This window comes from Equus asinus, chromosome 24 (genome assembly GCF_041296235.1).
Source record: "Equus asinus isolate D_3611 breed Donkey chromosome 24, EquAss-T2T_v2, whole genome shotgun sequence".
Taxonomy (NCBI): Eukaryota; Metazoa; Chordata; class Mammalia; order Perissodactyla; family Equidae; genus Equus; species Equus asinus.
In genome coordinates, this window is record NC_091813.1 from 52958501 (window position 1) to 52976662 (window position 18162).

General features: G+C 37.4%; 1 protein-coding gene across 11 annotated transcripts in view; it reads right to left on the reverse strand.

The window, feature by feature from the left end:
• The window catches only part of FAM184A (family with sequence similarity 184 member A), a 133384-nt gene that overhangs the window by 4801 nt on the left and 110421 nt on the right, over positions 1-18162 (reverse strand). For 6 of the 11 annotated variants that reach the window (XR_011497702.1, XR_011497701.1, XM_070496380.1 and 3 more), the window contains 6 exons: positions 16292-16445; positions 11895-12022; positions 10322-10506; positions 9482-9628; positions 3260-3377; positions 1123-1227 (listed from right to left, as the gene is read on the reverse strand). Coding sequence is in view for 9 of the 11 variants with exons in the window: in XM_070496380.1 (XP_070352481.1) it covers positions 1123-1227; positions 3260-3377; positions 9482-9628; positions 10322-10506; positions 11895-12022; positions 16292-16445 (837 nt within the window). In the remaining 2 variants the exon portion in view is untranslated. The remainder of the gene's footprint in view (positions 1-1122; positions 1228-3259; positions 3378-9481; positions 9629-10321; positions 10507-11894; positions 12023-16291; positions 16446-18162) is intronic. The other 5 variants (XM_070496383.1, XM_070496382.1, XM_070496387.1 and 2 more) reach the window with 3 other exon arrangements.

Here is an 18162-nt window from a genome sequence, read left to right on the forward strand (position 1 = left end):
TTATATGTGGGACGCCTACCACAGCATGGCTTGCCAAGCGGTGCCATGTCCACACCCGGGATCCGAACTGGTGAACCCCAGCCTGCCGAAGCGGAACGTGCACGCTTAACCACTGCGCCACTGGGCTGGGCCCTAAGTCATTCTATTTTATAAAGTAATTAGTTTAAAGTTTGAAGCACTTTAAACTGTGAAAGAAAGAAAGATTCCATGTTTTTAACAGAGAAGCTTTATGAGCTTTGAAAGCAAAAATTTCTACTAAAAGCTTAACAGAAATTAGGCATGATGTGCAAATTTACTAAATTTGACTTAAAAAAATAGCTTTAGCACTAGCCCTTTTATTTCTGCTACTGATTTCTGTCAAAAGATATGTAATCCCTATGAAGCCAATATACATAATTATTTATTACTTGCTTTAATCATTAGAATAATACGTGGTGGCTTATAGAAAACCTGATGAAATTTTGCAACTGAACAAACATTTATTGAATACCCACTATACCCAAGGCACTGCGATGGCAGCCCCAGGAAGCTGGGGTACAGGATGTCTAAGACTTAGCCAGGGCCATTTCCTTTGTCTACAAGGCTCTTCTGTCTAAGAGAGTAGCGAAGTATCAGAATAGGTCATGTTCAATTTTAACTGTCAGTAAAGAAAGGTTGCAAGACTGAGAAGTAAAGCCCTTCTCTGAAGATTAGTAGGCAACAAAATAACACGTTCAACCCAAGGGCCATTAAGATGGCAGGCCTTAAGTTAGGGAGAGCTATGGGGTCCCCTGCAGGGCTGGAGTGTCTTTCAGGACCCCTTGGAGGATAGTGAATACTAAGGAAATGATGAGAAATTGTCTTGAGGAGATTTATAAGTTAGTTTTCTTTAGATACATGAAAAACAAAATGGTAAGGTTTTATAATATTAATAAAATATTATTTTAAGGAGTATGAACAAATGACTGTTATTAGAGTCTCATTCTGAAAATGAATGAAAAAGTCATAGATTTTAGTCCTAGATCACTAAATTTAAGAAAACATTTTTTTGGAAGCTTTATCCTATGCTTCTCTAAATATTTTATAAAAATTTTAATCAAGTTTTAAACGATATCCCTATTTTACAGTGTTTACAGCACATACCTTAGTCAATGGATTAATAACACCAACAGTAGGACTTGAGTTAAACACTTTGTTGAAGTTAGTTTCTCGATTGACTAATTCCAGCTGATAAAATTTATTATCCTCCTATGCAAAAGAATTACAAACATCTCTTAAACATTTTCTATTGAATATTTAAAAACTTAATTGTATAAATGCCATTTCATTCAAAATTTAATACAAAACCTGAAATGAAGACTGATATACCTTGTTCAAAGATTTCTGGACCTGACTGCCAGTGCCTTAAAGACCACTGATGGGTAAGTTTTCAACACTGTCAAACCCTTTGCTCTGGGACTCTGCTCTACCCCTTAATACCTTTTCCTTTTGAGACTGGACCTAAACATTTTATTTGGTCCCATCTCTGTTCCAAAGAGCTGACTGTGCAGTTTGAGCAGGCTTAACTTGCATTCACAGGGCCGTGTACATGGCTGAGTTGTTTCCACGTATGAAGAAGACACTATGATATAGCATTATTCTTGACTACTAGAAACATATTTGATCTTGCCTAATCTTCTCTCTGAGACATCAACGTATTACAGCAATGGTAACCACAGAACAGAGGAAAACTGAACAGCCCATCCAGGGATAAACTCTTTGCCTTTGGCCTCATCAACAACACGTGCTAACTGAACAACCAGACTGCAGGAAGTAAACACGTAGGGAAATGGAACAGTGTGTGCAACGCATGGCGGTGCTCTAGTAGAACTAGATTCTTCACCCCCTCTTAGTTACCACTGACTGTAATTTGCCTCGTTAATCTCAGCCCATGTGTCTCTCAGTCCACGGAATCAGGGTGTAGTGGACAAGGTGTGGAACAATCCTTGGCTGGATTCCTGGCCCTGTCACCGACTAGCTGTGTTGCTTTGGAAAGTTACTTCACTCTTTGAAGTCTAATACCTATCCTGTTGTGAGGAAAAATACAATTATATATCTGTAACACCTGCTTAGTAAAAACCAGAAAATCAGTAGCTATTTCTATGGACCATGGATGAAATACACTGAATACATTTGCTAATTTCATGTGTGGGACGTAAGGTAATTTTCCATCAGTCCACTGCTATCAGAGCAATCTATGAGGTCAACGCTCATGTTCACAATGCTTGGAAAACTGTGTGGTCAGTAGATTGAAGCAGCACACACTCTTATCTTTCCAGTGCCTGCTCCTGTGTTCCATCTATGAACTCCAATCTACTACTTGTTGCTTTTGGCATGAACTTCTAGTCCCAGACAACAGGAAGGCTTTCCTAAAGGCTAAAAGAGATAGGTTAATTAAAAAGGACTTCAGAAATAAACGTTCTTATAAAGGCTCTCTTTGCATGCCAGTGTTCAAAGTTTTCAGTTGAAAAAATCAATGAGCAAATAGAGTGATTAGCATTCTATTTCTAGTTTTATTCTGAAAGGTTTTCATTTGATAGTGGCAGTAAAAAGCAATATTTTAATTATCGATCAGGACACAGAATTTTAGAAGACCTTGAAATGTTTTATGAATTTTAAAACATTTGTGAATTTTTTATTCTTGAAGAATAATGGCTTTAATGACGGCAGTGTATTTCTTGTTAAATCTCTATTTTCTTCTCTGATGGACTTCTCAGAGCCCCTAACACCTCAGTGTGAACATGAGACTCTCCAAGAGATAGCCTGGAGCTTTCCTTAGGCTAGATCATGGACCTCTTTTCCCTGCAGTATCTCCTTGGATCAGGGTTCAGTGGAGCACACTTTAGGAAATTAACATGACTAACCTGCAAGTGTACAGTGCAGGCCAATGCCTGCATATGTGGACTGTTCTTTCCTATCCCATTCTAATTCTACATGTGCAACACACACACTTCAATAGTACATTAACTGTACAATGGCAATGACATGCTAAACATTCAGTATGTGTTAAAAAAAGTTCTTTTTAAAAAATATTAAAAAAGAGGCACAAGTCCCTTACCCTAATACCAAATTTAACATTTCTTTATATTTCTTATCCTCACTCATAAACATTTTAATAAACTTTCAATCACAATGCACATATTTTGTACTTTCAATGTTCATTTAGCATTACTTAAAAATACTTTCCCAACCAACAGTCTATTGATCACCACACGGTTACACCAAAAACAAAATTTCTTACAATTAGTTTCTTTATGACCTGGTCTCTTTCTGTAAGCATGGCTTTTAATTCTGTAATCATCTGGATATCTTCCGGTTTTGATTCTCTCATTAGATATTTTTCTTCCATTTCTTCTAGTCTGAAAACAAGAAAATCTTTAGCTCATTGATATGACTCAGACACATTCTTCTGAAATACCTACATTTTTCAGATTAGTCCAGCTGGACACACATAAAAATTTAAAACCAAACTTTTTTCCTTAAAACTTTTGAGCGTAATGACCTGATTGCCTCAAGAGCTACAGTGTTGTTAAAAGCTCTCCAGAGGTAGATGATGTTATCAAAAGCCTTTGCAGGTTACTTTTTCAAGAATTCACTCATTTTTTGCCATTCAAGACTATACGGGGATGAGGTGAGGTAAGCTCTGTAGAAGAAATGATATGCTGAATGATACTAACCCAGTAAATACAGGTTTGATCTGGAAACGTAGGCTTACAATCAGGAGAATTTACCACACAAAACTGTGTGATGACATAAGCCTTGGTAACATATATAAAATGGACAAGAAAAGAGAGAGGAAAGGGGAACAAAGGACACACATATATGACATCATTCTTTCCTGGTTTATGGGAAACGCAATTTACAAATTCTCTATTATCAGCTAATACATATAAACTGTAAAAAAACTGGTTCATCAGGTAAGAGAAGTTTATGTCCTTCCAGGCCTATTCTGCCCTGAATGAGATGAGAAGGAAATAGGATTGAATGCCACTGAAGAATACAGAACAGAGGTCACTTGTTATGAGCAGGGGCGACATGGACCCTGCAGAGTCTAAGAATATAAGACAGGGTAGAATGAAGAGGATGCAAATGGACACTGCTGGCTTAGTTTGAAAAAAAAAAAAAGCATTTTCAATTTTAGAAAATTTAAATAATTAGGACAATTAAAAAACATTGTTTTTAGACTATAAAGGATAGAACTTAAGCTTAACACAACTGTGGTTAATGAAGATTCACAGGAAAACTTAATTCACTCTACAAATACTGAGGAACTTCTAGATGATCTATCCTCTAGGAATCAGAGACCCATGCCCACCCCTCCGTCCCAGAGAGGTACCAGAATCTCTGTGTATTTTAGCAATTTTAGTAAACTCCTCTCCTAACTCAGCCCAAGCTAAAGATCTGGAGGTAACATATTTTGCTCCCTCCCCAGCCCCACAGCTAAATCTGGAGGTGAGGAGAAGGGTGGCATTAGGAAGTGACTGTCTCAGATCATCTGGGACTTTGTCAGCTCATTGTGAGGTTGGTGTCACTATCTTTACTTTTGTTCTTTTGTGACAATGCAGATGGAGTGAAAGATAACGTGATTCACCGAGCTCACATCAAGGGACCTTGCATTTTATAACGATATGACATTTTATGGGCAAAAGTTTTAAGCTTGATAAATGGTCATCTAGTCAAGGAAAAGGCGTTTGGGTTCAATACTGGAGTAGCCACAAGGTGTCACTGGAGTAATACTCTATCATTAAAAGCAAGGTACAAGATTTTTGAACTGTCTTCTGCAGCCGAACAAGACTTGGTAATAAATGGTCACTAAAAACTAAACTTAAAGCCATATATGAAACTATTATTTCTCTCTTTTTGTTCTAGTACAATGAGAAGTTAAGATAAACTTAGTCTAAAAAAATCAGTTACGATCCCTGAACCGCCTTTTTCCATAATAAAGGTCTGCTCTGAACCTAAATTCTAGTGTATCTTTTCATTTAGGTTAAACATTCTTTACCTACAAAATTATTATCACTTAATCCTCTCCACAAAATACCTTTACATCACCAAAAAAATTTAACAGAAATGATACCTGGATATTAAAGGGAAAAAATAATTAACTTGAAGAAACAGAATCCATATAAACACAAATGGGAAAGCATTAAAGGAGAGAACAAGTAAGTAATATGATATAGATTTAACTTGCAAATATATTTCCAGAATTATTAGTCTTTTGAAATGCTCATAGGAAGAACATTGGTACTATTCCAATCCACTTCCAGCTCACACTAGTCAACACTTTCCCCACGCAGCTCTCTAAGCCAGCACGGCTTCCCAAAGACTAGTGTGAACGACCGGTGACACAGGAGGTGATTTGTAGTTTGTTCTCCTTTAATCTTTCTGATCACAAGAAGGGGAAAGTCTTGGGTGGTTCTATGTATCTTAAATGGCCCTCATAACATATGCTCATTACTGTATTTCACAACACCCAAGCAGGCCTTGAGCATAATGCTAGCTGGGCTCTAATAACATTGTTTTATTTTCATAGAATTTACATTTATGTAATTATAGCTGAGCTTCAAGTTAGAATAATGGATAAGATTTTTCAGTAGTGATGTTTTACTGCAGAGATAATAGAGTTTTCCTGTTAAAATTTTAAGGTAAAATGAGTCAACTAAAAATATTAAGAAAATAATATCATAGGTAGCCAGAAATGACCAATTTCTCAAAGGCTGTATAACAATTAAAGCCTGGGAAGCACTGCCTTGAGGGAACCACATGAGGACACACAGCCTTTTACTCCAAATACAGATTCCCATAAAAAGTAATGTGAAGAGAGAACAGACAGAAGTAGAACATAGAAAATTACTAAGCAGGGTCGCTGTTGCATTCTCCCTAGGCATGCATGCCCAGGTATGTTTCGGCTCTCAGAGTATATAGGTCAATGTCTATGGTTCATGGCTAATACAAATCTAAAATATGAATGCCTAAAAGGCTGTATAAAACTGCATAAAAAAGTTTCCAAGTTGATAGTCCTCCCATGCTGTTTTTTTAATGTAAATAATTGACAAAAAAAATCAGTAAATTGAGATTTCAGAGCCAAACAACAGTATTATTAGGCACACATATATTTTAGAATTTTAATTGTATAAAGTGGAAAGAACTCTTTACACCGTCCTTCTCTACTGCCTGAAGAAAGGAATAGAGTGACTGAAGCAGTTCAATGTTGAATGTTTCTTTTCCATAAATTATGGGCACAGATTCTGACTTGTGACAGCAGGGCTACTACACTCTTATTCACAAAGTGTATGAAAATAACCTGAATGGTAATCTAAAAGGCAAATGACAACAACAACAAACTATTTGGGCATTATAGATAAAAGAGCTCAAACAAGTTTTGAAGAGTAAGTAACCCTGGCGTGGTGGAGTGCTCCTTTCCAGTGAGGCTTACTGACCTACTTCAACTCCAAGAACAGAGACGCAGGATTCCCCTCAAGAAGAAATCATCTTTTTGCTTCAGTACAGTGAGAAGTTAATAGAAAGTAAAGCTAAACAATAATCTCTGAACTACCTTTTTTTTGTAATAAAGATCTGCCATGACCCCAAATTCTAGTATATGTTTACCTTTAGCTTAAACAAAGTTCTTTAAAACAGCCCATACTCTCATTTGTTTCTAAAAGAAATTAAAACCATCACATTTTTATTAGATACAAGGTTTTGTACTAAGATACTGTATCACTCAAGAAAATAAAATTTCTATAGAATATCTGAAAATCTGAGACTTTAACACCCAGCCCTAGAGAAGAGGATCTCTGGCAATCATTTCATAAGAGATACAGAACTTTACACCATTTCTACAATGTTTACAGGGTACTTGCCATCCTTGAAATTTCTTGCCCCCTCTTCCCTGAAGTCCAACAGGGTTTGGCGCAGGAAGAGAAAAAAGCAGCTTCTAGCTGCTCCAGAGGCCCCTTGGCTCCAGGCTTCAGCCTGGCAGGCTGATCCATGTTCCTCCAGTCTCTCACTACCATCCACTTCCACGAATCCACAGGGTTTTTCTGATTTTGAAGCTTTCGAGTCAGCAGGCAGTTGAATAGGAACTTCAATAGGGTACCCTTAGTCCTTTGGAACATGCTGGGAGTAATTCAAATGTTGTCCCCTCAGCTCCTGAAGCTGGAATGGATTCTCCCTGCTCATCACATCTGTCTACATCCAAACCATTCAGCAGATCCAAGCAAGCTGCATTTAAGGATATGGGCCAGGAATATCCAATAGTCTAAAACTATGCTTTCCAGTATGGTAGCTACTAGCCTACATGTGGGTATTTACATTTAAATTAATTAAAATTAAACGAAATTAAAAATTCAATTCTTGGTCACACTAGCCACAGTTCGAGTGCTCAACAGCCCTTGTGGCTAGTAGCTACTGTACCAGGCAGAGCAGATACAAGACATATTCGTTATCAAAGAAAAACCTACTGGACAGCACTGGTCTAAAATACATTTGTATGTGTGTTTGTTTTTAACTAAAAGAGTAAATACCTAAAGCTGAGGCTAATTATACAACAGCAGCAGGTTTGTGGTGAAAGAAGAAATACGGTTGGTTAGCATGGACCCAGGTGAAGTATAAAACAAATGGTAGATCTAGAAAAGTGATAAAATATTTGACTTATGAGTAATACTAATTCTTCGATTATTAAAAATGATAATATAGAAAAATCAGATTATTTTTTACTATCTACTGAAAATTCATAATGTATAAAACAGAATAAAGTAAAAACAAAGACATAACCTTTACTTGTTGTAAATTAACATTCCTAAGGAGACAGGACACACAGACAGACGTAGGTTCTTTTTGTGAGCCTGTTTCTTTAGAGTATGAAGTGGAGGATGCCAGGATTTCAGCCTCTTCACTGAGGCCAGGAGAAGGCAAAGCCAAGGCACTGGGGTTTACTGGAACTCATTTTTGCAAGATGCCCGAAGCTATAAGCTGTTCCACATGGCAGATACCTGAGACATTGTTGTGGCTCAAAGGGATTTAAAAGTTACCTCCTATAACAGCAAACACCAAAAATCACTGTGACTGGGGAGATGATCTTATGAGTCTCTTCACCATTTCAAGGGTAACTTCATGAAGTGGTGAATATTATAGGGAATCTTCAAAAAATTCATTCATGAATTCATTGAGTGCCTACTGGTGTGGAAATTCTGCATATGTCCTAGAAAGAGCACCTCACCTCAGAGGCCGCTGAAGTAAGTGCTAACAACTGGGGGGTCTGTTTTCTGTTTCAGCTTAAGTGAACACATCTAACAATATTTACTGTGAGACCTAATTGGGTTAAATGGATGAAACCTGAGATGACTTTTAGACAGGGGGAAGGTAACTAGGTAGTGATGACGTAAGAAGTTATTCCAGATGGTAGAGGACAACACAGGACGATCTCAGGAGGAAACTGAGGTCAATGTGGTTGACAGAAAAGCAGCAGACAGGGAATAAGCGAGGCTGTTTGATAGGACAGGACGAGGCTACTGGAGCTAAGGGTTTGTTTTATTTTGAGACTGAGGGTGACGGGATTAGCCACTATTTTAACTTGATTGAAGTATGTGAAGATATTTATATATTTTTTATGAAGCTTTTTGAGTTGATTGAAAGAGGAGAGACCGAAGGTGAGTAAACCATTTGTAGCAGCTTAGAGTAGATTAATTCTGAGATAGTTAAGTTGGGCCAGGGTTTAGGCTACAGAGATGGAGTGAATGCTAGGTGCATTGGCTATAGCAGCTTATAAGTGTGTGTCTAGGAAAGAGAGGGGCTAATATTTTTTTAAAACATTAAGCAATAATTAGAAATTTTGGTTTTAACAATATTGGAGTTACTATGTATGAGTAGTAACTTTATTTGTGATGGTTTACTTTTATTGATTTTTAAAATCATAAAACAATTAAATGCTTGCAGGAATTCAAACAGTATCTAAGTAAGGTATACAAAATAAAAAAGAAGTCTTTGTTATTCCCCACCCCCAATATCTCCTAATCCACTTTCTAGAGGGAACCGCTATCACTAAAATTCTGTATTTTTTTTTAAGATCTTTTGATATTTTTGTAAAATATGTATTATTAGTGTACATATAGGATCACAATATTCCTATTGTCACAATGTCCTCTTTTTACTTAATATTATATAACGGACATCTTTGAGTTTTCACCACGGCATGATAGTTCATGATCCCAAGGGACAGTCTGTAGACAAGTATTGTCCTAGCAGAGCTGTAGCAGCAGCAGCTGATAAAACAATCATTCAACTGCCTCATCTTAAGTAAAGAACATATCACACTACAATTACCATCTGTTATACAGCACTTAAGTTTCCTTTTTTAAGTATCATTTAATTAGATTCAAAAGAGTAGCTAATCTGAGCTTAGACACAGTGGTCCCCAGTTTATTATCTACATACGAATTTTCTTTAATATAATATGACTTACGACACTTGTAAAGCTGCATTTATTTCCTTGAGTAGCTCGTTAGTCTTATTAAAATCTGCCCGCATGATATTTTTCTCTCTGAGGTGGTCTGCTGTCATGACATCCAGCTCTTTTTCAAGTCTCTTGTTTAAATCTTGTTCATGCAACCTGTTTAATTTATTTTTAGTTAAGAAAATGTTATTCTGAAGTCAAGCTTTCAAAACTTTCTATATTCTACCAGATTTGAAATGGCTTTAGGTATAATAGATAGAAAATTATTGGAAACAGCCTAAAATAAGTTACTTACTTTGCTCTAATCTTTGAGCTTGTTAAAGTTGTCTCCTTTAATGCTTTTTTTTTTTTTGAGGAAGATTAGCTCTGAGCTAACATCTGCTGCCAATCCTCCTTTTTGCTGAGGAAGACTGGCCCTGAGCTAACATCCGTGCCCATCTTCCTCTACTTTATATGTGGGACGCCTGCCACAGCATGGCTTGACAAGCGGTGCGTAGGTCTGCACCCGGGATCCGAACTGGCGAATCCTGGGCCGCTGAAGCGGAATGTGTGGACTTAACCACTGAGCCACTGGGCTGGCCCCGTCCTTTAATCTTTTTTAAATGACATTTTTAGAAGATCTTAATTATACACAATTTCCAAAGTTAATGAAGGCAAATACATCATTCAAAACAGAAACATCTCATCTATGTTATAGATTATAACATAGTCAACATATAAAGTAAAAAGTGGTCTTCAACATCTTACTAGAAGGCAGTCCAGTCATAGAAAAGGCACATATGCTAAATACCATTGTAACAGTCTTTCAGATAACACTGTGTATTCCTCCTGCTGTAATCAATGGCATACCTCATCTGTTGGTTAGATTCACTTCGTATTCTGAGAATTTCTTTCCCCTTAAATTCCAATTCTTTGGTTAAGGCACTTATATTTTCATGAAGGTGCTGTACCTCCTTATCCAAGTCTGAGATGTGATGCTCTCTGTGCCTTAACTCCTCTTGTAGATCTGTTATTCTACACATGTGCTCCTTACTCTGCAAAATACAAATCATTCTTAACAGTTTTCTACATATTTGCTTTCTGTGTTTATCCGAGGGAAAGAAAATGACATACTGGAACGTCAAATGGAATAAATCCGACGTGGCTTCGACAGCAAACTGCTGAAATGAGAAAACCTCAAGGCTTCTTCTCTTTCCATACATCTAAGAAGAGTTTATACTGATACAGCTTCAATAATGACGGGGCTACAAGGAACCCAAAAGACCATGAAAGCACATCTCCCTCATTTTACAGAGGAGAAAACTAATACCCAAGAGGTGATCTGTCCAAGGATGACGTACAGTTAATGGCAGAGCTGAGATCGGAACACAGGGCTCTTACATATTCAATAAGTTATATGTTCTTGCAGTAAAATGCTGGTTCCATTTCTTTTCACCTAAAAATAACCTCTATCTGTGGAGGCCATCCAAGCACACACATACATCCATGGCTTAGAAGCAGACTTCATCTGCTTAGTGCTGGTCTAGCAGTTATCTTGTTTGACAGATAAGCTCCCTTCCATTTTCCTAGAAGTTACTGATTTTTACAAGTTCTGTAGGCTAAGACGTTATCAATTTCAGTGTCAGCCTAGCTGAAGAGAATGTAACTTCCTTCCATGGTTATAAGATCCTCATTTAAAACTTCCTAGTAAACAGAAGAGAAAGGTTGATCATTTAATACAGCTGAAGACTAACAAAGTGAAAGTCAGAAGTCTAATAAACTGATAAATAATAGCTCTCATAACACTATGCCTAAAAATCCATCCATCTAGACATACCTACATTCAAGATCACACACTATCTAACTAAAAGAAGTACACCTGGCCAAAGGGCCAAGTTTAAAAAGTGTAAATAGTAGCTGTGCTAGTGATATGCAAATACAAATTTTTTTCATCTTGAGGCCCTGCTACTTCTGTAGCTATGCTATCTAATATGGCTGTTTAAATTAATTAAAATTAAATAAAATTTAAAATTTAAGTTGTTGGTAGGACTAGATGTATTTGGCCCATGTGGCTAGTGACTACCATATGGATAGAACAGATACGGAAAAGATCCACCATCACGCAAAGTTCTACTGAACAGTGTTGTTTTATAGTATTCTGTCTTCACTCTTTATATTATTTATATTTCATTGTTCACTTTCTCAAGATGCAAGTAAAATTCAAAATATTCAATTAAAAGGTCATAAAATAAAATGTGATTTTATGACCAGTATACTAAAGTCTACTTACCTATTTCCCTGTAAAAATAAAACTGTTTAATATAAACATTAAATAATAACCAGTGAAAATATTAGTTATTATAAAATAACTTTCAGAAACTTGCGAACATTCAAATCTATTTGCATTTACAAAATCATCAAAGAACAGAATGTTCTTCTTTACCTGTCTTCTGCTGATGTCCATGCTCCTCTCTAATTCCATTTTAGCAGCTGCCAATTCTTGATGATGGTTATGCCGTAACACATCAATTGCAGCTGCATGTTGATGATTTAGTTCTGAGCGTAAGGAAGCTAGAATCCAAAGGAAAAAGAAGTTAAGCACATTTAAAAAATACTATCAATACTTTAGGTAAAAATTATAAGTCACAGAATATTATTTCTTAAATTAGGACACTTGGATATGCCCACTAAAATACCATTCTTAAAATATTACAGACTATCATAGAATATCATGAATTTAGAAACCATCTAACTTTGACGAGGATAAGAAAATTTTCAGCTGCTCAAATAGATCAAGGTATTTCTATACATGCTTTTAGTTTGCAAGTAAGCTGCTAATGGAGATGAAATATTTTTAACTCTTCTCATTTACTATTAGAATAATAAAATTTTAGAGTTAAATGGTACCATAATGTATATTTAGGAGGCAACTTCCCACCTAGGTAAGAATTTTTCCACAATATCCCTGAAAAATATTAAGCACTGGAGGGTGAATGCTTTTAGTGATGTAGAAGTCATCATTTTCAACTGAATTTAAGATTATTTCATACAATCCATATTTACTGCATGCCAGGTCCTGTCCTAAGGAGAATAAAATAGGACGTGTCCTTATAACTGTGCAGGCTAGAAGAGATAGCATCATGCCAGGAAATTAAGTGGGATATCAGAGATGTTTACTGGTATCATGAAAGCACAGTGGTGGAAGCACCCACATTTCCTAGGAGAGGGAAATTGGGGATGCTATCTCAAAGGAACTGTCACAGTAACTCAGTCTTTCTCCAAGTGGAGAAAGACAGTGTTCAGGAGGAAGGGTAACACGCAAAAGCAGAAAGAAGCTGATCTATCTGGACGACTTCAGCAGGTTTGGTGTGGCTGGAACCCACAGTGCGCGCAGTCACACTGGAGAGAAAACGGAGCCCAGTCTGAGGAAGTTTTAGGACAAACTGCTTTTTACTTAATGCCTAGACTCATGGTTCTCAAGCAGCACGTGTGGCAGTATGCCTGAGGGACTTGTAGAGTGCACACAATCGTCTTCTGAAACATGACTTTTACTAGAAGATTTTTGGTAAGGGCATTATTTTTATATTAATACAAAGAGATATAAATGAGTAAAATACAAATTATACTTTTTAAAGCTAAAACATGAGACTTCAAAGAAATGCTGTGCTCACAGCTAGTCAATCTAGGCTCCTCCTGCCTTCTCCACATGGGACATAAGCTCAGTCTCCCGTGGTGTTAAGGGCCTCTTCAGTGGAAAACTTGCCAGGCCCTGGGGGAGGACAAGGAGAATCACGGAAGGATTTAAAGTTGAGAAGTCACATGGTAAGATCTGAGTCTTATGAAGGTTAACCGCCCTGGAGTCTGGAGAATGGACTGGGGAAGGGGGATCAGAGAGACGGTTATGGCAATAATCCAGCTGAGAAATGATATGACCACGAACTAAGCATGGCAGAAGGACTAAAGAAGAGGAAACAGATAGAGGGGGTTTTTAAGAGGAAGAAGTAACAGGATGTGGAAGCTAAAGAAAAAAAGTTGAATGTGTCTCCCAGAATCCTGGTTTTGGCAACTGGGGAAACAGGGATACCATTAGTTAAAGTGGGAGGTACAGGAATGGAATCACATTTTGGACCTGAGGGAGACAGTGATCTCATATTTAAAAATGTAGAGTGTAAGTTAGAGTATCTAACTGTCTAAAATGCAGTAAGAAATATAAATCTAATAGAAATACATATTTGGAGTCACTAGCACCACAGAGAGTAGTTGAAGGCATGGATGTGAATCCGATCAACAGGAAAAGCTTGAAGGCTGAAAAGAGACCAGAAGGCTGGGGACTGAATCCTGGGAAAGAGCAGTATTTAACAGACGCACAGGGAAACGGGACTGGTGAAGGTGATTAAAGAGCAGAGGTCAGAAAAGTAGGAGTACAGTGAGTACAGTATATTATCATGGAAACCAAGGGAAAAAAGATTCAAGATCAAAGGGGTCACATGAGACAGATGGGGTCAAATAAGATGAGAGCTAGTAAGTGCGAATACTTTGGATTTGGAATCTCAAAATTCAATGGCAACCTCAGGGAGAGTAATTTCAATGAAATAATGGGGGCAAAATGTAGAAGTGAGGGATCCCAACAAAGGACTGGTATCTAGAATATATGAAGAACTCTCAAAATTCAACAGTAAAAATACAAACAACCCAATCAGAAAAGAAGATACACAGATGGCAAATGAGCACAAGAAAAAATGTTCAATATCGTTAGCCATTAGGGAAATGGAAAGTAAAGTTCACAATGAGATATCACTACACTCCTTTCAGAATGGCTCAAATAGAAAATAGTGACCACATCAAACGCTGGTGAGGATGTGAAGAAACTGGGTCACTCATATATTCCTGATGTGGACGTAAAATGGTACAGCCACTCTGGAAAATAGTTTGGCAGTTTCTTAAAAAACGAAATATACAATTATCATGTGACCCAACAACTCCACTCCTGGGCATTTATCCCAGAGAAATGAAAACTTATGTTTACACAGAACTGCAAACACCAAGATGTCCTTCAACTGGTGAAGGACAACAACTATGGTATGTCAACACCATGGAATACTACTCAGCAATAAAAAGGGACAAACTATTGGTACAACAACCTGGATGAATGTCGAGAGAATTATTCCGAGTGAAAAACAGCCAATCCCAAAAGGTTACATATTATTATGATTCCAATTATAACATCTTTAAAATGAAAAATTATATAAACGGAGAACAGATTTACAGTTGCCAGGAGTTAAAGGAGGGAGGAGAGGAAAGTAGGTGTGGCTATAAACGAGCAACAGGGATCCGCATGGTGATGGGAATGTTCTGTGTCTTGACAGCATCAATGTCAATGTCCTGGCTGAGATATGAAGTATAATTTTGAAAGGCGTTACCACTGGGGGAAACTGGTTAAAGGGTTCAGAGGATCTCTCTGTTTTATTTCTTACAACCTCATGAGAATCTACAATTATCTCAAAATAAAATGTTTAATTAAAAAAAGCCCCACGAAGTCCTTCTGTCAACAAAGAGGTATTTAAATCATGTTTCAATGGAGTAAACAACAACAGTTCCAACACGTGGCCCATTTTTACCTCTCCTGGCACCGCTGTGGAAAGTGTGTGCTCCCTTGGGCCACAATTCTACAAAGGCTACCTTTGCATTTGACTATAAGCTACTTGAATGCAAAGAGAGAGAAGCAGTTCATTTCTCAGTTCTCCTTGCTTAGCAGAGTCTCTAGCACATAAATTGGTATTCCACAAATGTTTGATAAATCATCACACTTAATACGATTTTCATCCTAGCTACGGCAGCGGCTTTTTAAGGAGGAAGAAGAGAGAGTTATAGAGACTGGGCCCAGGACTCCCAGCAACAGTAGAGATAATGAACTGGGTCAAATGCCTTTCCCTTTGAAGCCCAAAATATTCACAACACTGTGGTCTTCTTTGTTCCCAATTTCTACTTGTAAAGAGGGTGCCACTGAAGTGTGAAAATACACATTAAAAATATTAGGAGACTAAGCTCACATGTGAGGGGATGGACTATAATTAGTTTTTGGGCGGTGAACATGATGTAATTGACACAGAATTCAAAATATATTACAATGTACATCTGAAAGATACATAATGTTATAATCCAATGTTACTGCAATTAAAAAAAATCAGGAGAATTTGGGAAAAAAATCAAATAGAAGGGAAACAAGGTGGTAGGAATTAAAAGTTACTGAATGACACTAAAAAAAACCCCAAAACCCAAAGAAACCCTTTAAATATATATCCAGTTTTTCTTCAAAACTCAACTGATCTCCTCATAAAAAGGGATAGTGATGTCAATATCTCAAAGATAAAAATCTCATTAAAAAAAGAATCTGAAAAATACCTAAACAAAAAGTCAGACCTAAACATGACTTTTCTCATTAAAAGAAAATCCTGAAGTGAAAAAACACAATCTGACTACCTAGTCTAAGGGCATGTGGCTTCCTGCCTATCTTTCCTTTCAGCCACTGGACAGTGGGAAGCCTGGATGTCCCGAGTCCATCCAGTCCCTTGAAGACAGATGGGAGCACCAGTGGGTGTTGCTTACAGAGCAGAGCATGGGGAGAGATGGAAGGACCTCACTTCACTCTTTCTGTCTGACCCATTCTGCTCCACCACACTCGGCTCTTCATCTGGTAACTTCAAATAAAATATGCAAACCACTTCGACATTCATTTTGATGTTTCGAAAATTAAAAATAAAACTTTGTGATTTCCTGTTGAATTTTAAAGAAGAAGAATGCAGAAATAAATATGACAAGATTATAATCCTTTCAAAATACCAAGCATAGCCTTTCCTTCGTCTTCTAATTCAAACCGAAGAGTCTGAAGTTCCTGCTCCATTTCTATCCGGAAGCCCTCCATGGACTCTCTGTGGGCATCCTTTAGTGACTGAAGCTCTGCAGAATGTTTTTGTTGTAAATGATTTTCAAGAGCCTAGAACAGGAGAAACGTATTCATATTATTATGCTAGAGTACAAGAAGGAAAATTCAAACAAAACAGAAATTACTAAAACTCAGTTATTATTTAAGGAAAACAAGATGTTTTAAATTCATTTTCAAGAAAATTAGATATAAAATAATCACTATTAGGAAATAACTCAGGAGAGTCACTTCAGTAGAATAAACGAATCATCATGAAACCAGTTTGACTCAATATATTGTGTGTGAATTGGGATACGGACCCTTTACCTAAGGCAGCTTCCAAATAAAGTCATTTTCTAAAGTTGCTAAGGGGTGGGAACGAGCTAAGTTAATGAATAATTCCTCTGTGTGCACAGACTCAGACTTAGGACAGAAAGCAGGAGGCATTAATAAGAATGAGGGGAGAGCTGAGGGCTTTTACAGCTCTGACCTTGTCAAGTATTTGGTAGCTACCTTCTATAGTCTCTCTTTGCCCCTGCATTTGTGAACGAAAGCAAAAGTCCTGGGAGAGCGCAGCTGGAGGAGTAAACAGGCCTTCCATGGGATCAGTTTGGAAAGCCTGGCCAGAGAGAAGGCCGCAGGAAGCTAAGAGGAAGAGAAGATCCGCGGCCGCAGGAGAAGAGCAAGCCCCGGCTACTTCACGTTTAGAGACTGAGCTGTGCTTGCAGGGCTTTCCCTACTGTAATCCATAACACGAAGCGTTCTGAGAAAGATTAACTAGGGCTCTATTTCTTTAATCATTACTCCAAAACGCTGTTTTAAAAAATCAGTATTTGGCTACTTATGTCCACTGTTTTATTTCTGAAAAATAAAGCACAGGTTGCTTTGAATATAGGTAAAATAAAGGACTTTTAGTTGAGACAACATTACTTAGGTGGCTTGGTTACCTAATGATGGATAATAAAATTGCAGGTTCTGATTTCTTTTGAAAAATGATTGAAGTGTTGAAAAGACTGAAAGTGTAAAATTAAAGTACTGATACGAGAGCTCATGTGTTATTCCAATTCAAAAATGGTATCCAATGAATAGATTATTTGGCAATGCAATCAGGCCTAGATTTTAACCTGGACAAGATCAATAGACTACAACTTATTGTATAGGCCAGTTAATCGCTTTTAAAGGAAAATGACTTTTTGGTTTTAAGAATTTCTTTGTAACATACCACTTCTTAAAATAGTGTCCGCACCCAAATAAAGGATTAAAAACAACCTATATATCGGGGGCGGCCCTGAGGCTGAGTGGTTAAGTTCATGTGCTCCACTTCGGAGGCCCAGGGTTCGCTGGTTCGGATCCTGGTGCGGACCTAGCACCGCTCATCAAGCCATGCTGTGGTGGCGTCCCACACAGCAGAACTAGGAGGACCTACAACTAAGATATACAACTACGTACTGGGGGGCTGGAGGAGGGGGGGGAAGGAAGATTGGCAGCAGATGTTAACTCAGGGCTAATCCTAAAAAAACAAAAAACACAAAAAACCAACCTATATCTGTAAAGACTACATATGGTGAAAATTATTGTTAGTAAAACTGTATTTCTCTATTAAATCTTTACCTTAATTATCATAACAAGGTCCTTAGAAGAAATTAAAAAAATACAGTGTTAAGAAATGAAATAAACCCAAATTAATCACACTAAGACTATGTCAAACTAATGTTTTAACACAGCACTAAGTAATGGATATGGGGAGATTCTGGCATATAATATGATTAATCCAATAATGTATCTATTT